The sequence below is a fragment of the Zalophus californianus genome, chromosome 2 (assembly GCF_009762305.2).
Source record: "Zalophus californianus isolate mZalCal1 chromosome 2, mZalCal1.pri.v2, whole genome shotgun sequence".
Classification (NCBI taxonomy): domain Eukaryota; kingdom Metazoa; phylum Chordata; class Mammalia; order Carnivora; family Otariidae; genus Zalophus; species Zalophus californianus.
Window position 1 is genome coordinate 185,723,340 of NC_045596.1, and position 20,297 is coordinate 185,743,636.

At 45.7% G+C, this 20,297-nt stretch overlaps 1 protein-coding gene across 3 annotated transcripts in view; it reads left to right on the top strand.

Moving 5' to 3' along the window:
• Nucleotides 1–385: 385 nt before the first annotated feature.
• Nucleotides 386–20,297, top strand: part of FAT1 (FAT atypical cadherin 1) — a 126,368-nt gene continuing 106,456 nt past the window's right edge. For 2 of the 3 annotated variants that reach the window (XM_027599211.2, XM_027599213.2), the window contains exons 1-2: nucleotides 386–732; nucleotides 15,218–18,500. In XM_027599211.2, the coding sequence (XP_027455012.1) occupies nucleotides 15,236–18,500 (3,265 nt within the window). In that variant the 5' untranslated portion in view covers nucleotides 386–732; nucleotides 15,218–15,235. Of the gene's footprint in view, nucleotides 733–3,288; nucleotides 3,497–15,217; nucleotides 18,501–20,297 lie in introns of those variants that run through there. The other variant, XM_027599212.2, reaches the window with a different exon arrangement.

Genomic DNA, 20,297 nt, shown 5'->3' on the forward strand with positions numbered 1-20,297 from the left:
AATTTCAGCTGCAGAAGAGGAAGAGCATCACCTGCAGTTCGACGCGTGGGAAACGCTGCGGGAAGGGGCTTGCAAGAAAGAGCACCAGAGAGGTGCGCGCCGCGGGGCTCCGGGGCAGCTCCGGTGCCGAGTGCGAAGAACGCCAGCGCTCGGCAGAGCCGGGGAGACGCCGCACGGTGGAGAGGGATACACGCCTCCGGGTAGACAGCGCTGCGGCACTGGAGGCCGCCCCAGCCCCGAGCTCGCCCGCTGCTACTGTCGAGGAGGCGGACCCCGCAGGAGAATCCCGTCCGCGCCGCGGGGCGGGGGGGCGAGGCGGGGCGCTGACGTCACCTCCCCTCCCCCACCTTCTCCAAGAGGGAGGGAGTGGGGAAAGAGGCAGTGATCCGCCGCAGTTCCCGGCCGCAACTCCTAAACTCGGCGGCTTGCTGCCTGGACATGTCCTGACAAACTTGGCTTCTCCTCGGCCCTATTCCGTAGCCCTAGCGCACTCTGATTTCGCCTCCTCTTAGTGCTCAACTTTCCACCCAGGACGGGAACCTCCGGAGATGTGGCCACCTGGGTCCGGGCAGCACGGGCGGATCGCACTCTCGTTGGGGACATGCTGAAGATCGGAGGGAGGCAAAGTTGGTACTTCAGATACGGCTTTTAACAAATATCCAAATTGCTTGGGGATTACGGAGCTGCCGAGGACTTTAAAGCCAGCACCCAACGACTCGAGTGCCTGGACTGGTGAGTTCTTTGTTTAGTATAAGCCTTTTGTATTTAAGTTTAAATGTAAATGAAATTACGTGGGGTGTTTGGCCCTGAGCTAGTGCGGGGAAGCGTGTGCATCCTCCAGGCTTTCTGCCTGGCGAGCCGCACGCCCCTCTGGTTGTACATGGCTCGGGAATGGAAAGATCAGTCTGCACAGGTTTTGGAATTCATAAAATACATACATACCACTGTTCAAAAGAACTTGAAAAGCTATGCTGTTTGTGCGTTATTTTGAATGTAACTTATTATAGAAATGGTGCCCAGGGAGGGCGCAACTCGGGGCCGCGCGATCTGCAGTGGCGCAGCGCCCTCTAGTCCGGACACCCGGCAAGGCGCGCGGTCCGTGCTGGATTCCGCGCGCGGACAGAGAACTTGGACCTGCCGGGCGCTCCTGGGACGTGGGCGTGAGCTCGCAGCCTTCACTTACCACCCACTCCGGCCCATTCGCTATCTAATTTTCAAATACTAGCTTGGGTGGACTGGTTGGAGAGGCGGTGCTGGAGGAAAGCGTTTTTGTTTTCGGGAACCGTCCCCTATTCCCCTAATTTCCAAAAGCCTTTGGGGACAGGGTTAGGGAGGGCCAACAATCGAAAGGACAAACGTGGAGCTTGAACTACATTTCTCTTTCTTGTGAAGGTAATTCGATGGTAGCAAAGAGGCATCTGTATTTCGTTTCGTTAGGGCTAAAGGAGCAGAAAAACGTAGCAGCTCCAGAGTCTGAAATCTCCATCTCTGGCTCTCGGCTGTTCCTGTGGCGAAAAAGTGCAACTTCTTCCAGGCAATTAGCTTTCGCAGTGAGCCTGGAAAATCGGGATTCCCAAACAGATGTTTTAGTTCGAGTGAGGGTTTTTACTTATTAATGAATGGTAATTTTCTTCAGGAATTTTTTTGTGTGTGTGCCATTTAAGACATCTTGTGATTTTATGTTACGGGATGATGTCTTTTTACTTTTTACTGCTCTTCTTTCCCCTCCAACTCTCCCTCCCTCCCCCAGCAAACTGTTGGCGTCTGTGATTTATTGAATTAGAATTCGGCAAGGGGCGCAAACCGGTAGAGCTTGGAGATCAGGTCACCTATTTTCGAGGTGTTCCGAGTATAAAATTGACCTGTAACTCCAGGAGCACTTTGCGCATTTATGGCCATGGCCAAGTGTTTGGATGATGGTGTTTGCTGGGTGTGTGAATTTATCTGTATTCCAAATCATGGGCAGGGAATACACCACATACTCTTGGTGCTACGAATCAGCACATTCATTCTGCAGGCATTATTTTTCCTTCGCAGCCATAACCTGCTAGACACCTTTATTTTTTCAAACACCTTCTTTAGGATGGTTTAAGAAGACACTGCATTAACTTTGAACCAAGGAATTTCTCTCTTTAACCCTAGACTCCCTCGCCCGCATCTGCCTCGCAGTTCCCCCTGCAGACCCCTCCACCGGTTCCGGGGAAATCAGATCTCTTTGTCCTCACAGTGTTAAATGTTCGAGTCCCACAAACTTTCCGAGGTCATGTCGGCCCTCTTCTCTGGGCTGTTTTCCAATGCCCAGGAGCACTCCGGGCTTCGGCCAAGGCTCAGCTGTGTGGAGCCCGCGTCTGGAGATTTGCTGGCGCTGAGGCTGGGCTCAGAGCCTCTGGACCCCGGACTGCGCGCTCGGGCTTTGGGGGAGGCTGGGCTTCCCGGAGCCGGGCGTCCGGACGCCCGGGGCTTCCCCTTCTCCCCAGGGAACTTGTAGTTTCACGTTAGACTGGGTTCACAGATTGTGGGGTGGACTTGCCGGCTGGGAAAGCGCACCAAGGCGGCACAGCAGCTTTTTGTCCCGCAGACGTGGGAGTCTGGGTTGTCCGCCGGAAGAGGCCGGCGTTGGGGTTCGTAACCAGGGTCGGGGAGGTTATGGGGTTTAACTAGCTCTGCACAATGAAGAGGCGGAGGAAGCGCTTTCATTTTCCCTGGATCTTCGTGTAGACTGAAGAAGGAAGTAGATCCGATCTAACTGCATTCCTTTTGAGACCTTTTGGAAGATTTTATTCCACCGAGCAATTGCAGACCCAGAACAGAGGCTTTCAAATGCAGATACAGGAATTCCCTGAAGGTTCTAGAGAATCTAAAGGGAGCCGGGGGAAGCTTTAGTAGCCTTAGCTGGCTTTTTTTTTTTTTTTCTTTTTTAAAGCTAAACTGTTTCCCCTTTCCAGAAACAGAAAACATTCCATACTAATTCCCTGCACAAATCTGTGTAATAGCCGTAACTAACAGCCGCACTAGAGCAAGCCCCACACTGTTCCTCGGAGTGTCGCAAGATCACCCTGGACACTCGCTTGTCTCCTCGGGAGGAATTGGCGGCTGTAGCGGCAGGGGATCACTGACCGGTGGCGGGGAGTCGTTGCCCGGGACCCGCGAGCTCAGAGTCTGGCCGCCAGGGAAAGTCAGATCGAGTTTCCGCGCGGGAGAAACGAGCGCCGGCGCTCGCGGGCGTGGCTGCGGGCGGAGGGATATATTCCGTGCCGGGCGCGTGAGGCGCCGGTGCCGAGCCGGGCGGCCTCGGAGCGGGGTGCGCGGACGACGAGCAGTGGCCTCGGAGCGGGGCGCGCGGAGAGCGAGGGAGGGCCGCCGACACCATGCGGACCCGCCGGCCCAGTGAGGCCCCCTGAGGCCCCCTGAGGACCCGGCCCCCACTCGGGGGTGCGCTGAGGCGACGAGGCGCGCGTCCTCGAGAGCGCCGCTGCCGCTTGGGGCCAACTTTGCTGTAAGTTTGCTGGAAACGAAGTTGGGGCTGGAGGGCGGGTGAACGAGGGGCGCAGCGAGGCGCCGGGGCTGCCAGTGCGCGGCCGGGGCCGGAGCTGTCTGTGCCCGGGAGGCATGCAACTTGCTGCTTCGGGGTGGCGGACTTTGGGCTGCATTGGTGCGTTTCCCTCGCTGTCCAGCCCAGGACCGCGCTCCCGTGGGTGCTCTGGGAAATGGGATGCAAGCAAGCTCCGCTGGAAGGTGGTATAGTGCGGCGGCGCCTGCCCACTTGAAAAGTTCGGGACGGGCTCGGGATTCGGACTTCTCTGGGAGGACGCGGGGGCGGAGGGGTGGGAGGGGGATAATTTGCAACGTGAACCGAATGGTAATTTTCGAGCCGAGTGCTGCTGCGAGCCGGGTGCAGGCTGCGGCGGCGGCCCGGGCTGCAAGGGTCTGGTCCTGGAGCCATTGCTGGAACTCAAAGCGGCGGCCGTGGCGCGGGGGTACGGGGCGGCGGGAGGGCGAGGACTTCCGCTGCGCCCGGGAGCTTGGAAACTTCACCGCCGCGCCCCGCTCGCTGTCCCCGGTAACTCTCGTGCCTGCTAATGACTTAACTGATCTCGCCCCTAGGTTAATTCTTCCAATTTATGAGAGAGTCCCAGCGTAGGTGAGATGAAAGGAGAGGCCAGTAGCCAAAGAGATGGGATCTTTGAAATGGAGTCCCAGAGTTCTCTTAGATGTTTTGTGCCCCGAGGGAGCGCTGCTCTGGGGGTTAAGTACTAACTGGTTGAATGTAGATAGAATAGGTGCGATTGATAAATTGCGGGGCTAAACTTTTATTAGTTTTTTTTCTAGAAGAGAAACTTGTAAGGTCTTTTTTTTTTTTTTTTTTTTTTAAGAAAGGGATTCTCAATCTTCACTGCTTTTTCTTACAGTGCTTTCTTCCAGGAAGCTAACTTTCTGTTGTCTCCGTGAGATTTTTTTGTTCCCACTGATGTGAATTGCAGAGCATTGAAAACAAGGACGCAATTGTATGCATTAGGAAAGTAAACTCTATTTTTTATGCACTTGATTTTTTTTTTTTTTTTGCATGTGTTTGAACTGCGGTTTCATTAAGTGGCTTTTATTAAACAACTCTGGTGCTTGGTAGATTTTATTTTCATTTTTTACTGGGTATTTACAGTGAGTATTAAGATCGGAAAAAATTAAAAGGCATATCTTCATTTTTTATCTTTAATAAAGGCAGCTTTTTTTTTTTAATAAAGGCAGCTTCTTAAGGCTTTGTATGTTTGGACACGGGTTTCAATAGTTGGAGGTATCTGCACGTGTTAAAAGTAGGGTATGGTAGTATTTTTTCCATATTCTTAGAGTTGTGGTTGTTACCCAACATGTCCAGTTGTTAGTTATTCATGAAAATGTGTTTTTGCAGTTGTATAGGTTAGTACATATAAAATATATGATATTTGGCTTTATCTTTGAGTTTTAAAAGAAGAGCTCTGGTTCCACAACTAGAATTATTATTCCTCCTTATTGTAGTATTAAACTTTAAGATGGATTTAAAAATACTTGAAGCATTACATAATTTTTTAAAAAACAATTGATATAACTCTAAGTTAAGCCAAACATGGCATTTAACAAGCTCAGCGTAAGGTTGGATTTCAATAAAGTGTGCATTTGTGCACCCATTTCTTGAAAAAGGACTATCTTAAATGAGCCAAATTCTTTTGTCACTCTGAAAGGAAGCAAGATTGTTAAAGGACTTTAGCATTCAGGTCACCTGTATATTCCACCTGTATATTCCTTGTATCTTTTAATTAGTCACTAGAAGTCCCCCCAGTGGGTTATCATCATGTTAATAGATCATTTAGTCCATGTTGTGGACAAATGCCAAAAGGGGAATCTGAAAATTAGGCGTAAACTGTTTTCGGTCCCTAGCTCCCCTGCCTCTCTGGTGTGTATGTCTGTAGACTTAGCTCTTGAGCCACCTCTGAAGCAGTTATTTCTTTGAATGTTAGAGGTGAAAGGGATCTTACCGGTTATTTAACCTCCCTATCAAGTCGGCCACCACCTGTTTTCCACCCAAGTTTGGCTCATTTTACATAGACTCAGTAAACTGAAACAAATTAGTGCACTATTGTTGCATTAAATGTTGTCTCAGTGGCCTAATTTGTGGCCTAAAGGACCTGACTTAATAGCAGGAACCATAAGGCAAGGTGTCTGTTTAATCTTTATGAGTGGGAAATTGCAGTAGGTAAGCTTTCTTTTGACCACATTATATAGATGATGAGGCCAAATTGTATTTTTTTTTCTTTTGGTCTCACTTAATTGGTCAATTTGCAAGTGTTAGGTTATCCTTAGGCACTGGAAAGGAGTTTTTGAAATGAGTGATCTAGGTCATTCATTTAAGATCCGTTCCTTGCCATTTTGTCTTCTGATTTCAAAATGTAGTCCATCGGATGAAGAATCTGTGTATTTCACATTTTAAACTTTTTAAAAAAACTTGCCTTTCTTTAAGCCCCAGATTTAAATATATTGCCAAAATTCTTGCTTAATCCCAAAGGCTTATTATATGTGTGGATATATATTTATAATTAAATGTCTTTTTTACAAAGTATTTAGGAAAATCAGGCAATATTTAATCCTTATCCTTCATAGACTATTCGAGCAGAGAGCTTCCACATAAGCTCTGCATGGCAGAAACTGATCTGGCATCTCCTGTAGCCAATTTGGAAGCATTTTGAGGTGGGTGTTGGTGACCTCTTTCTTAGCTGCTAGAAATCAGAGCCATCTCTAGGGTAGCCATCTGCACTGTTGTAACTGGCCTGGTGGTTGCACCTGGATTTTCTGTTAATTTCAGAAGGATGGATGTATATTTTCCCATGTTATCCCTCCTTCCCTTCCCTCCCCTCCCCTGCTGGAGTCCTGCCTCCCATTCTCCATCCATTCATGAACTCAGCAACTATGGATCTCCTCTGTGCCGAACATTGGGCCAGACACAAGATACAGAGTGAAGAGATCACATTTCCTACCCTCACGGAGCTTACAGTCCAGTGGGGGAGAAGGACAAATAAGCAGTCGGTTACATCCAGCATGATAAGAACAGAGTAGTTCATCCTAGCACCTTGGTGAGCTGGGCAGGGGCGGGGAGGTGGATGTTAGCTTGAGCTCTGAGGGAAGAGTGAATCAGAAGGGAATAATTCAAGGACAGGAAATGACGTCTGTAAAGCAAATTGTAGAAACCTTAGTTGTGACATGATTTGTGGCATGCTGAAGCATACCGTGTTATCATTAGGAAAAGGGTTGGTTGGTTTATTATAAATGCCTCTTCGATCCCGTTTTTACATGACTTTTTTTTTTTTTTTTTTTTTTTTGGTGCCAGTAGAACGTAGAAAATCCGTGACCTGGGCTTACATTGGTTTATAGAGAGGGAGGGTAGTTTTTGGGGGGCAGGTGTTAAGAAGGGAAGGAAAGAAAGAAATGTAGAAGACAGAGGTGACAACTAAATGTGAGGAGTGAAGGGCAGAAAAAACAATGTTTAGCTTATCTTTTATAAGAAGGCAGGGGATGGAGATCTTGCAAGTTTAGAACCCTCACCACTAGGTGGTGTCATCTGCTCCGGACAGCTTGGTTGTTCCAGCCTGTGGGAAGTATGCCTTTTTCGTTTGAAATAGAAAGTAAATTAATTAGAGATTAAGTTAGTAAAGTAGTTAGAGGTAAAATTATCAGAGGTCTTTGATACAAGGCTAAGAAGAATATACTTAATAAGCAGGCTAAGGGGGAAACACTGAATATTTGCAAACCAAGAACTAATGTTGCAAAGAAGTTTTTGTGAGATTAATGTGATTGCCCAGCGTTGATAGGCTAAGTTAGTAAGGGAGCCAGAAAGCGGGAATACTGGAAAGCTAGGATATGTTGTGCCTGAGCAAATACAAATAAGAACTAGGTGGCAGCAGCTAAAACGGAAAGGGAACAATTTTGAGAAATTGAGGGGAAACAAATGTCCAGTCTCGATAACTTTAGATATGGAGGTTTGGTAGTTAGAAATAAAAGATCAGCTTGTGTGTGAGAGAGGGAAGTGGTGGGTGCAGGGTGGGGAGGAGAGAAGCGTCTCCCTGGAGGGAGGAGGCTGTAAAGATTTTAGTACAATCTCTAGCTTTCCAAATAAAGAAATGGAATCCAAGGATTAGGTAACTTCCTTGAATCCACACAGTTGGTCAGGGTTCAGAGCCTGGGCGAGATCACAGTTTTTATGTCTGCCAGCCCCTTTTTTCTTATTTGATTTCTTAGGCTGCAAGCCTGAGTGATTTGTGACTTGGGACGTGGTGAAACTTCACTGGCATAGAAATGTGCAATGGAATAATAGAGTGGAATGGCTGGTATTTTGCAATTGGGAGTGGGTGAAAGGCTGGGTCCCAGAGATCTGATGGTAATCTCAGGAGGGGTGTTCCCGCTCTTGAGGGAGGGGAAGGCTGGAATGTGGGATTCCAAAGTAATCCTTTACAGCCAGGGCGTAGTGGGTGAGGTCTTTAAGGATGATACCTTGTGCCTGTGTAAAAAGAGTTGGAAGACAGAAGTTTGTAAATGACAAACTTGAAGGCGAAAGAGTGTTGAGAATCAGGAAAACTTAGTGTCATTCATCGTTTTACGTGTTGTGGATTGCCATGTTTTAGGCAGTCTGTGACACATAAAGGACACAGCAGTATCGGGGAGGGTGTGGGTAGTGTGACATTGAGTCAGGGAGTGCTGAGAAAAGGGCATCTGATTTGACATTGGCTTTGACTTGTGACACGGGGAGAAGCTGTTTGTGAGGCCCTGGAGAGCTCTTGAGGGGAGAAATGGCCTCTTTACAGGAGGCAGAAGTCAAGGGAGCCCTGAGCCGGTACGTTTTTAAAACTTTGCCTGAACAAGAGAGAGAAACCTAAGATGTGAGTTTGAAGGAAGTGAAGGTTTGAATGAAGTTTATTTTCAAGTAGGGACGAACTCTGTGTGTGTGTGTGTGTGTGTGTGTGTGTGTGTGTGTGTGTGTGTGTGTGTGTGTGTGTGTGTGTGTGTAGACTCTGTGAAAGGGGCTGGTTGAGAAGGGGTCATTTGAGTGTGATTCTTGAGAGGAGTGATAATTTAGGGAAGAGCATCAGAAGAGGCAGAATTTTATGGCCTCACAGGGGGTCTTTATTTGTAGCTAGGGTGGGTCCCATCTCTTCGGAGAGGTGGGGAGAAGGGAGAATAGGGGAACAGAGCATTTTAAGGGAGGAAGAGGAGGGACTCTCCCTGGTGACTTTGCATTTTCTTACTGTACAGGGAACCGTTCGCATTCCTGATCCATTATTTAGTGAAATACCTGTACGTACGCTTGAAAATAACCATAATCCTAATTTGACCAGGAGTAAAACTTGACTAATTTGGGAGTGGAGGAAGTGGCCAGTGTTAATTACCGGCTACCCTGCCAAGGTGACATTTAAGTGATTTCTGCTTGCAGAGAAAAATACATCAGGTGAGATGATCTTAAATCACAGGGGGTGAACTGTGTTTTTGGAGCTTCTTGGTGAGCACCGTTTGCCCTGGAGCGTGGGTGAGGAGAAAGTGGTTGGAGGGTGAGTAACGGGTAGTGGTCATGTCTTGTCTGGAAAAAGAGGAGAGAGGAGTGACTAGCGAGGCATCCCTAGCCCAGCCGGAAATGTATACGCCTTGGGTGTTCTCCTGGCTTGTCTTTCATGTCACAGTAGCTCAGAACAGCCAAAGACCATCCTCTTAGGATACCCACAGACATGTTTTATAGATTCATATAGAAGGTAAATTACATAGCAGATTTTATATAGAGGCTACTTAAAAATTAAAAGGTCTCCTTAGCTTAAGGTTTTAAGTACTGGAAAAGAGTTCTCAGGTGCTGAGGGGAGAGACGTGGAGTTCTCAGTTGTCAGTATTAGTAGTTTGGAGACCGCTCGGAGTTAGATTGGAATTGGTTGTTGATCATTTGAAGGCAATATTTAAATCAAGTCATTGCTAGAGTAATCAGACGTACTGCAGCTGCAATCAGAACTAACAGCATGCAGCATTACCAGAAGCAGCTAAGTGATATATACCAAGCCTGATAAGGCTGCTTTTCCATTCTGGATTCAAAGCTGGGCCCTCCACCCCTATTTTTACTGACAGACGTCTTAACATGGCTTAAAAGATCTGGTATGCACCCAGAAAATAAAGACCCCTCCATTAATTTTTCAGTGTAACAATGAAAACTTTTAAAAGTCCTGTGCTTGGTTATTATAATTCATTAGGAGAGTGAATTTTTTTTTTCCTCCTGTCAATGTTATGAAGTTGCGAATTGGTCATAGCTGAATAACAGACTTACTTAGGACACGATCTTTTTTTCTGACTCTAATTAAATTATTTTAGAGGCCATTAAATACTTAATATACTATATTTTTAATAAGAGTCAGGTACATTTCATGTTGTTCTCTTTAACGACTTTGTGACATTTTTCTTTGAAAATGTGGGTATCTTCCATGCAGTTTGAGACCTCTTCAAAAATACTTTAAAAATGTGACGCTATTCAAACTGAACATCAAGCTCTGAATTTCGGTAACAGTTCAACTCAGTGACGCTCTTACTGCTACTGATACAAAATGGGAGTATGTGGGAGAGCACGCTGAGGGAGAACACAGTTCTTCGTGTGAATATTTTCGTGTATTTTTGTCATCACGCGTGGAATTGATACTGTTTCCCTGTGGCGTGGAGGACTCATGGGCTGTTAAGAATTGGGACCTCTAAATAATAAATGTACAATATTTAATAGAATTTATGCTTGTGTAATGCTGTGTCCCATCTAATCATGTCTTGGGAGCAGTTGAAACATTTCTGAATATTCAGCTTCAGATCTAAGTATTTGAATTGATGTGGTTATGTTCTCAGCGCCGGGGCTGGGGCTGTATTCTGTTTTGTGAAGAATGCGTGGTCACGGTCATTGACTTGGAATACTTGACATGGAGGTCTCCCTAATGAAGAAATATGAGCATCTTAATACCTGATTACTACTAGAAAAGTTATTTTTCTTATTTATGGATTTTCAGAAATCTATGCTAAAGATCTTTCAGCTTTGGACTTGAGGCCCTTTTCTGTGAGGGCTGAACTAAAAGTAAACACTCTTGGTTTTCACTTTGGAAAATGCATAGAAGAAATCCTAACTTACTGTGAGTTCAAGGAGTATGATCACCTTCTAAATATCAAAGTGTAGCCTTCGGCTAAAATCATTTTAATTTTCATAAGCCTGAAGTCTAGGTAATGTACTTTTCAGATGAAATGGTATTAGTATCTTTCTGGGTTTTTTTCCTTCCCCCTTCAACCTTACGGTTTATTTAGCATAGAGGAACAACCACCGTTTCTTGGATCGTGGCATTTTATAGCAGGACCTGAGTTCACAGTTCTGGGGTACGTTACTGAAGGTTAACAATATCTCCTGCTTAAAAGTGGATTTTTTTTTTTACCCCTGATCAAAAGGATTGCCTTTAACAGTTGATTCTAATCACAGCGGCATTCTGTCAGCCAGGTTGTCAGGAGTCAGTTCTGGGGTCGGAAAGGTTTCTGTGATGAGTGTGGTCCAGCAGGTGTCCTCCAGCTTTGAGACGTCCCTGACAAGAACTGGCGGGCGGGTTGAGGAGGGTGGTCCAGGCCTGGGAACGGGGCTGTGGGAGAGGAGTGGTGCAGGCGGAGCCCATGGTCCTGCCGAGTGGCCGAGCTGTGGTGGGGAGAGAACAGGTGCAGTACGGGGGGATGTGTTGGGTCTCCCCTCGGGCAGGGTTTACCGCCTGAGAGGGCATCCAGGGCCAGCCAGCAGTGTGTGCGGCAGCATGGGACCAGCCGGTATTTATGGGTCATTTCCGCGTTCCGTGTTAGGCTTCGGCGACTCAAAGATTGTTGGACCTATCCTGACTTTACCACGCCACCATTTCCTGCTTCTCCATCAGTGACCGTGTCCTGTCTCCGGTGCTGGTTCTTCTCCTCCTCTGTCCTCCAGGTCTTGGGGAGCATCAGGGCTTGGTTTTCTTCTCTTCCGCATCTGTGCTCTCTCACTGGGTGATCTGATTCAGTTTTGTGGCTTTAAACAGCATCTTTTGTATTTTCGGGCAACTCTCAAATCTGTGTCTCCACGCTGGACCTCTCCCACCCATCTCCCTGCCCACTTGAAATCATTGCTTGGGTAACAGTGAGTATTTCCACCTCAGCTTTCCCGAACTGATCTCCTGATCTTAATCTCTAGATCCTGTTCCTCTCGGAGTGCCTGGCAGCTCCTTTCTCCATGCTCAGCACCCAGTCCTTGGAATCTTGATACCTGTCTCCTTTCTCCCCTCTCTCTTCTTGCTCCTCCCCCCCCCCCCCCCGCTGCCCCTCCAATTTATCCAGAATTTGACTGCTGCTCCCCACCTCCAGCACTAGCATTTCTGGGCTAAGCCACCAAGGCCTGTCACCTGTTAGTGCAGTAGCCTTCTAACTGGTTAGTAAGTGTGTACTAGTTCACTAGCTGTGACGAGTGTACCATAATAATGTGAGATGTTAACAACAGGGGAAACTATCTTCATAACTTTTCTGTAAATCTAAAATGCTTCTAAAATTAAAAATTTATAGAAAAGAAAATCTCCCTTAATGCTCACCCCCCCCCCGCCCCCCCGCCCCGTGCCCTAGCCACAGTGGTCTCTGCTGTTTCTCTAACTCTTACTGCTTCTCTCCTGGAGGTGATTTTGAGCCCCAGGGAACATTGGCAATATCTGGAAACTTTTTTTGGGTGGGGGGGAGTGTGGAGTGAGATAGAGGAGATGCAACAGGCTTTTAGTTGGGTAGAGACCAGGATAATACTGAACATCCTAAAATGCATCCTGTGCCTTTTGAATTTAGGGTTTTCTCTTTCCCTTCAGATTCCTGACCATAGTCTTGTGCCCTTCTCTATTTTTCTCCTATCATCAGCATGTGATACACTCTTTCTTCGCTTCTCACCAGGAAACATGTCTTCCATGAGGATTTGTTGCTAGTTTGGCTCACTTTTTTTTTTTTTTTAAGATTTTATTTATTTATTTGACAGAGAGAGAGACAGCGAGAGCAGGAACACAAGCAGGGGGAGTGGGAGAGGGAGAAGCAGGCTTCCCGCGGAGCAGGGAGCCCGATGTGGGACTTGATCCCAGGACCCTGAGATCATGACCTGAGCCGAAGGCAGACGCTTAACGACTTGGCTCACTTTTGTATCCCCAGCAGCTAAAATTATTCCTAGCACATAGCAGGGGTTCATTAAATACTCACTGAATGAATCAAATAATTGGGCGAGGAGAGTGAATGATTGATACAGATACCATGCACCTATGCTAAAAAATTCAGATAGGAAAGTGAAAATGTAGCATGAACATTTCCCCAGCTGCCTGTTCTCCAGAAGTTATCACTGTTGACAGTTTATTTTTTTATCCATCCAGAATTTTTATGTTCATTTTTCAGCACATTCGTGTCCCATGCACACAATTCATCTCCCGTCCCTTTTTACAAACATAAATGGGATCAGTTTCGTTTTGCCAGTTAACCTATCTGGACGATCTTCACATAGCAACATGTAGAGTGCTGTCTTACTCTTTTTAATGGCTGCATAATATTTTATATGTAGAATTAAGCAAAAATAGTTTAATTGCTTGCAATAGAATCCTGGCATAATGCTTTGTTGTAAAGTAGATAGCAGTAATAAATCCTGTAAAACAACAGATAGTACTCGTTTAACATCAGCTTTTTTAAGTGTTCATAAAAAATATTTTCTCTCTATGTGTGTACATACACACACACACATATATACACGCATATGTATTATTCCTAGTTTGTTAATGCCTCAGGATCAGGAAATAGTCTTTAGTTCCACGTACCTTACATGGTAGCAGATCCTCAATACCTGTAGGTTGAATTGAAGTTTTCCCTTGTTTTGATAAAATTATTGGGTCATTACATAATTAAAACTTCCCTGAATATTAGAACTGTTGACCAAATGAAGAGATTGTTTGGGGGGGAAAATCATTTTCTTATTTTATTTAAATGATGGTTGTTCTCCTGGAAGCCAAAAATCTGTGTAAATCTCCTGACTTTATCTGCTGAGGATATGGCGTGATGGCTAAAGAACCAGGTAGGGTGCCCAACTGCAGCATAATTCAGTATCAGTCAAGCTTCTTACTGCTTTGCGCCTATCAGGGCTTCTCTCCTTTTCTCCCCTCATAAAATGACTAATGGGGCAATGTTGGCAATGGCGCAGTTAGGATACTGTAAATTAATGCCGCTGTGCTAATTTCAGCTGACCTTTAAACCAACCCTCCAGTCTATTGCCTCTTTCACCTTTGGGTTGGACTCCCATCCCATGAATCTTCATCGGAGAGTTACTTTGCCAAGGTGCAGTGCTGCCCTCTATTGAGCCCTGGGATGTTTTGTGAGGCTCAGTTGACTTGCAGGGTGCATTTGTTGGCATGGAGAGGAACAGTTGGTCTGAAAGTAATTGTCCTGCTCAGCCCAGTGGCCTGCCTTTCTTCCCATGTGAAAGGCAACCCTGTCTCAAATGCCCCCTTGCCCTCTCTCTCACCCTCCGACCTTCCCACAGCACCCGCCATCTTGCAGCATTGATGGGCCCTCTCCATGTGTTTAGTTTAGATGCTTTAGCTGTGTGTGTATGTGTGTGTCTTGTATTTAGTTGTGAACACTGGTTGTTGACAGCAGTGGTGAGAAAACATTGATGGGGTTGGTGAAATCTGCTTTGCTGACTTAAGAAAAGTTCTGTTTGATATTAAGCTGCTGGTTTCCCATTGGTAAATGGACTCTTTTTTCTTTTTTTTTAAGATTTTACTTATTTATTTGACAGCGAGAGAGGGAACACAGGCAGGGGGAGTGGGGGAGGGAAAAGCAGGCTTCCCGCTGAGCAGGGAGCCCGATGTGGGGCTCGATCCCAGGACCCTGGGATCATGACCTGAGCCGAAGGCAGACGCTTAATGACTGAACCACCCAGGCGTCCCTAAATGGACTCTTTTGACTCATGTTGGTCTAGAGGTGATCTCAGTATCAAAATGATCTAATTATTTTATAATTATTTTAATACTCCGAAGTAGTTATATAGTGCTAAGTGAGACAATAAACCCTTACATTTTATAGGGAGTGAACTTAATTACTCTTCTAAAGAAATAATTTCAGGATAAACTTTGAAAGGAGATGACAGAATGTCATTATGGGAGGTCATATGAAACCACCTTTAAGAGTTTTTGTTGTCCTAAATTAATTGTTCAAAGCTTTTGTGCTTAGGATACTGTAGTGGCATTAAATTCGTGAGCTTTGGGGCATTTAATTTATTGTATATGAGTAAACCCAAAAAATGTTTGTTCTCTCCCTTTGTTAACAATTGGTTATATTTGCTTTGAAGATATAAGTATAAGAATGCAACTTAGCTGTTACAGTTGGCAGTCTTTGATCTGATGTTTCTTGTAGTTCTTTAACTCGAATCATCAAAGTATGAGAAAAAGATTTTTCCTAAACTTAGTAATTCCAAACGTGTTAGAGGTATTGAGACTTGGAAAACAGAAAAAAACAACAAAAAAACCCTAATAACTATTGCATTTATTCATGTTTCATACAGATGTACAATACTTTATTAAAATGTAAGGTCCCAGACAAGCTAACAGAACAAATTTACACTGTTTTGTTTATTTTATTTCTCTGAGGTCATGATTCTTATTTCTTTGTTCGGTTTTAGGTTCCTGAGGGTTAAGCGATGGGGAGATCCCTGGTCTTGCTTCTGCTTCTCCTCCTCCTCCTGCAGCATTTTGGAGATGGTGACGGAAGCCAAACACTTGCCCAGACGCCTCTCCAGTTTACGCGTTTCCAGTACAACGTCACGGTGCACGAGAACTCTGCAGCGAAAACCTATGTCGGGCATCCTGTGAAGATGGGTATTTACCTTACAAATCCATTGTGGGAGTTAAGGTACAAAATTGTCTCCGGAGACAACGAAAACCTTTTCAAAGCTGAAGAGTACATTCTTGGGGACTTTTGCTTTTTAAGAATAAGGACCAAAGGAGGAAATACAGCTATTCTGAATAGAGAAGTGAAAGACCATTACACACTGATAGTCAAAGCCATTGAAAAAAATTCTAATGCCGAAGCCCGAGCAAAGGTCAGGGTGCAAGTGCTGGATACAAATGACTTGAGACCTCTCTTCTCTCCCACTTCGTACAGTGTTTCCTTACCTGAAAACACAGCCATAAGGACCAGCGTTGCAAGGGTCAGTGCCACGGATGCAGACATAGGAACCAATGGAGAGTTTTACTATAGCTTCAAAGACCGAACAGACATGTTTGCGATTCACCCAACCAGCGGTGCAGTCGTTTTAACTGGTAGACTCGATTATGCAGAGACCAAGCTCTATGAGATGGAAATTCTTGCTGTGGACCGTGGGATGAAACTGTACGGAAGTAGTGGTATCAGCAGCATGGCCAAGCTGACCGTCCACGTGGAGCAGGCCAACGGATGTGCTCCCGTAATCACGGCGGTGACGCTGTCCCCATCAGAGCTGGACAACGACCCAACATATGCAATCATAACCGTGGATGACTGCGATCAGGGTCCCAATGGGGAAATAGCTTCCTTAAGCATTGTGGCCGGTGACCTCCTTCAACAGTTTAGAACGGTGAGGTCCTCCCCGGGGAGCAAAGAATATAAAGTCAAAGCAGTGGGTGCCATCGACTGGGACAGTCATCCTTTTGGCTACAATCTGACACTCCAGGCTAAAGATAAAGGGACTCCTCCCCAGTTCTCTTCTGTAAAAGTCATTCGTGTGACTTCTCCGCAGTTCAAATCTGGCCCGGTCAAGTTTGAAAAGGATGTTTATAGAGCAGAGATCAGTGAATTTGCTCCTTCCAATACACCCGTGGTCATGGTGAAGGCCACGCCTAGTTATTCTCATTTGAGGTATGTTTTTAAAAGTACACCCGGAAAAGCTAAATTCAGTTTAAATCACAACACGGGTCTCATTTCTGTTTTAGAACCCGTTAAAAGACAGCAGGCGTCCCATTTTGAACTGGAGGTAACAACAAGTGATCGAAGAGCCTCCACCAGAGTCTTGGTTAAAGTCTTAAGTGCAAATAGCAATCCCCCTGAATTTACCCAGACCGCTTACAAAGCATCTTTTGATGAGAATGTGCCCATTGGGACGACGGTCATGAGTGCGAGTGCTGTAGACCCCGATGAGGGTGAGAACGGGTATGTGACCTACAGTATTGCAAACTTAAATCACGTGCCGTTCGTCATTAACCATTTCACTGGTGCTGTGAGTACTTCAGAAGACTTGGACTATGAGCTGATGCCTCGAGTTTATACTCTGAGGATTCGAGCGTCAGACTGGGGCTTGCCCTACCGCCGGGAAGTAGAAGTCCTTGCCACGGTGACTCTCAATAACTTGAATGACAACACACCCCTGTTTGAGAAAATCAACTGTGTGGGGACGATTCCCAGGGATCTGGGTGTGGGGGAGCAAATAACCACTGTTTCCGCCATCGATGCCGACGAACTTCAGTTGGTCCGATACCAGATCGAAGCCGGAAATGAACTAGATCTGTTTAGCTTAAACCCCAACTCTGGGGTGTTGTCCCTAAAGCAGTCGCTCATGGATGGCTTAGGGACCAGGGTGTCCTTTCACAGCCTGAGAATCACAGCTACAGATGGAGAAAATTTCGCCACACCGTTATACATCAACCTAACCGTGGCGGCCACCCGCAAGCCAGTACACTTGCAGTGTGAAGAGACTGGCGTTGCCAAAATGCTGGCAGAGAAGCTCCTGCAGGCAAATAAGTTACACAGTCAGGGAGAGGTCGAGGATGTTTTCTTTGATTCCCACTCTGTCAATGCGCACGCGCCTCAGTTCAGAAGTACCCTTCCAACTGACATGGAGGTAAAGGAAAACCATCCGGTGGGGTCTGACATAATTTTCATGAGTGCTACTGACCTTGACACTGGCTTCAATGGAAAACTGGTCTATGCTATTTCTGGAGGAAATGAGGATAGTTGCTTCATTATTGACATGGAAACTGGAATGCTAAAAATTTTATCGCCCCTTGACCGTGAAACAACAGACAAGTACACCCTGAACATTACAGTCTCTGACCTTGGTATACCACAGAAGGCCGCTTGGCGTCTCCTAGACATCAGAGTTCTGGATGCCAATGATAATCCTCCGGAGTTTTTACAGGAGAGCTATTTTGTTGAAGTGAGCGAAGACAAAGAGATAAATAGTGAAATCATCCAGGTTGAAGCCACAGATAAAGATTTAGGGCCAAATGGACACGTGACCTACTCTATTCTTACAGACACAGATAAATTTTCCATTGACAGCATGACTGGAGTTGTTAAAATTGTGTACCCTTTGGATCGAGAAGCACAGCATGTGCATTACTTAAAGATTGAGGCCAGGGATCAAGCCCGAGAAGAGCCCCAGTTGCTTTCCACTGTGCTTTTGAAAGTATCATTAGAGGATGTTAATGACAACCCACCTAAATTCATCCCACCTAATTACCGTGTGAAAGTTCGAGAGGACCTTCCAGAAGGAACCATAATCATGTGGTTGGAGGCCTATGATCCTGATTTAGGTCAGTCTAGCCAAGTGAGATACAGTCTTCTGGACCACGGAGAAGGACACTTTGATGTGGATAAACTCAGTGGAGCAGTCAGAATTGTACAGCATTTGGACTTTGAGAAGAAGCAAGTGTATAATCTCACTGTGAGGGCCAAAGACAAAGGGAAGCCAGTTTCTCTGTCTTCCACTTGCTATGTTGAAGTGGAGGTCATTGACGTGAATGAGAACTTACACCCACCAGTGTTTTCCAGCTTTGTGGAAAAGGGTGTAGTGAAAGAAGATGTGCCTATTGGTTCCTCCGTAATGACAGTATCTGCTCGTGATGAGGACACAGGAAGAGACGGGGAGGTCCGCTACTCCATTAGAGATGGGTCCGGTGTTGGTGTTTTCAAAATAGATGAAGAAACAGGTAAATATGTTCTTTTTACTCCGGTTTTCCTAAAGGAAATATCTGCCCTGCGCTACCTGCTTTACCTTTACCTTTTGGCCTCTCCGGGCTCAGCACAGAGGTGAGCGTGTATGCTTTTTGTCCTTTTACAGGCGTCTCTGTGCATAGTAAGCAATGAGTTTGGAACCAAAGGAACCTGAATGACTTGGCATAGAATGAGTTTAAAAAAAAAAAAAACAAAAAGCAAACAAAAAAAACAACCAGGAGAAAATTGACATCATCACCACTGATACTGATCTTTAAGTTTGTGCTCTGTATCATCAGAAGCATCATTGTGGTTTTGCTGCAACTTTGAGAAACTGTTCCAGACTGTTTGCAGACTTACAACAGCCCCTCCCACTACCTAGCATGCCTTCCAGAGATTAATGTACCCCTGCGAAGCGATGCAGCGCGCAGAGAGAACGCTCTGCTGACTTACGTGATGTGGGCTGCTCTCCTTAGGAGGTCCTCCAGGTTTTGTTGGAGAGGCAGAAGCAGGGCAGTGCCATGTTGAATTGAAGGGACGTGGCTCTTCCAGGGTGATCTTGACGAGTTAGTCATCTTGCTGAAACTGACTTCGTCTGTAAGATGGGGACACTCAAAATGGCTGCAAGATGAGTGGGAGATAAAGTGAAATGCCACGGGGCATTTGTTAGGGCTGCCCAGCATGTGTTAGTCTGTTCATGTCTTGGAAATGGTAGGAATGCTTTGTTACGATACTCTTCCACCTGGAATAAGAGCCTGAAACCAGAACATCCAAGACAGCCAGTGTAGGCTAGAGTCTGTATTGTTTCACACTTTGCGCAGATCTCTAGCGTAGCTGCTTTTCACGGGTATTCCAGTTGTATGTCCGTCTCCCTGGTGGGGTACGAGCCTTTGTATGAGTTTGCTGAGGGCTGCCGTAGCAGAGTGCACAGACTGGGTGGCTTAAACCACAGACATTGATATTTTCACAGTTCCGGAGGCTAGAAGTCGAAGTTGGAGGTGTTGGCATGGTTTTCTCTGAGTCTTTTCTCCTTGGCTTGTCTTCTCCCTGTCTTCACCCCATCTTCCCTGTCTATGTCTGGGTCCTGATCTCTTCTTATAGGGACACCAGTCCTATTGGATTAGGGACCACCCTGAGGACCTCATTTTATTTATCTCTTTTAAGTCCTTATCTCCAAGTCGCCTTCTGAGGTACTGGGGATTGGGACTTGAACGCATGAATTTTGGGGGGCACAATTCAGCCCCAGACCACCTTCCGGGACAGGCTTTTAGCTCCTACGTTTTCTGTCCTCAGCCCTAGCAAGAAGTACCAGGCAGGTAGAAGCTGCTCCTTAAATGTTAAAAGAACAAATGAGTAAATTAATGATTATTTTGGTTTTGAATGTCCTGCCCTCTGAGAATGGTAGTGGAAATAGAAGGAAACTGGGTAGTAATCACAGTGCTAGATGAACTGCCCTACCTGGAGTTCAGTTTATTAATCTCCTTGATGTTTCCTCTGTGAACATATCCATTCTAAAAAAGATGCTTTTCTTAATACATTGAAACTTTTAAGTTTATATTCAGTAATACCACAAATAAATTCTTTAGTTAACACCCACTGCACCAACCATGCGTACATCTAGTATGTATAAAGTACAAGAAGCATATAATTATCTTAGAAATGAGTTATTTTAGAGGCTATGATACTGTTAATGTACTTTTGTTTATTCAAGGGATTCTTTTTCTAATGAGTTCTATACCACTCACATGTGTTAGATATATCTATGAATTATATATCAGTCATCTAAAATACCA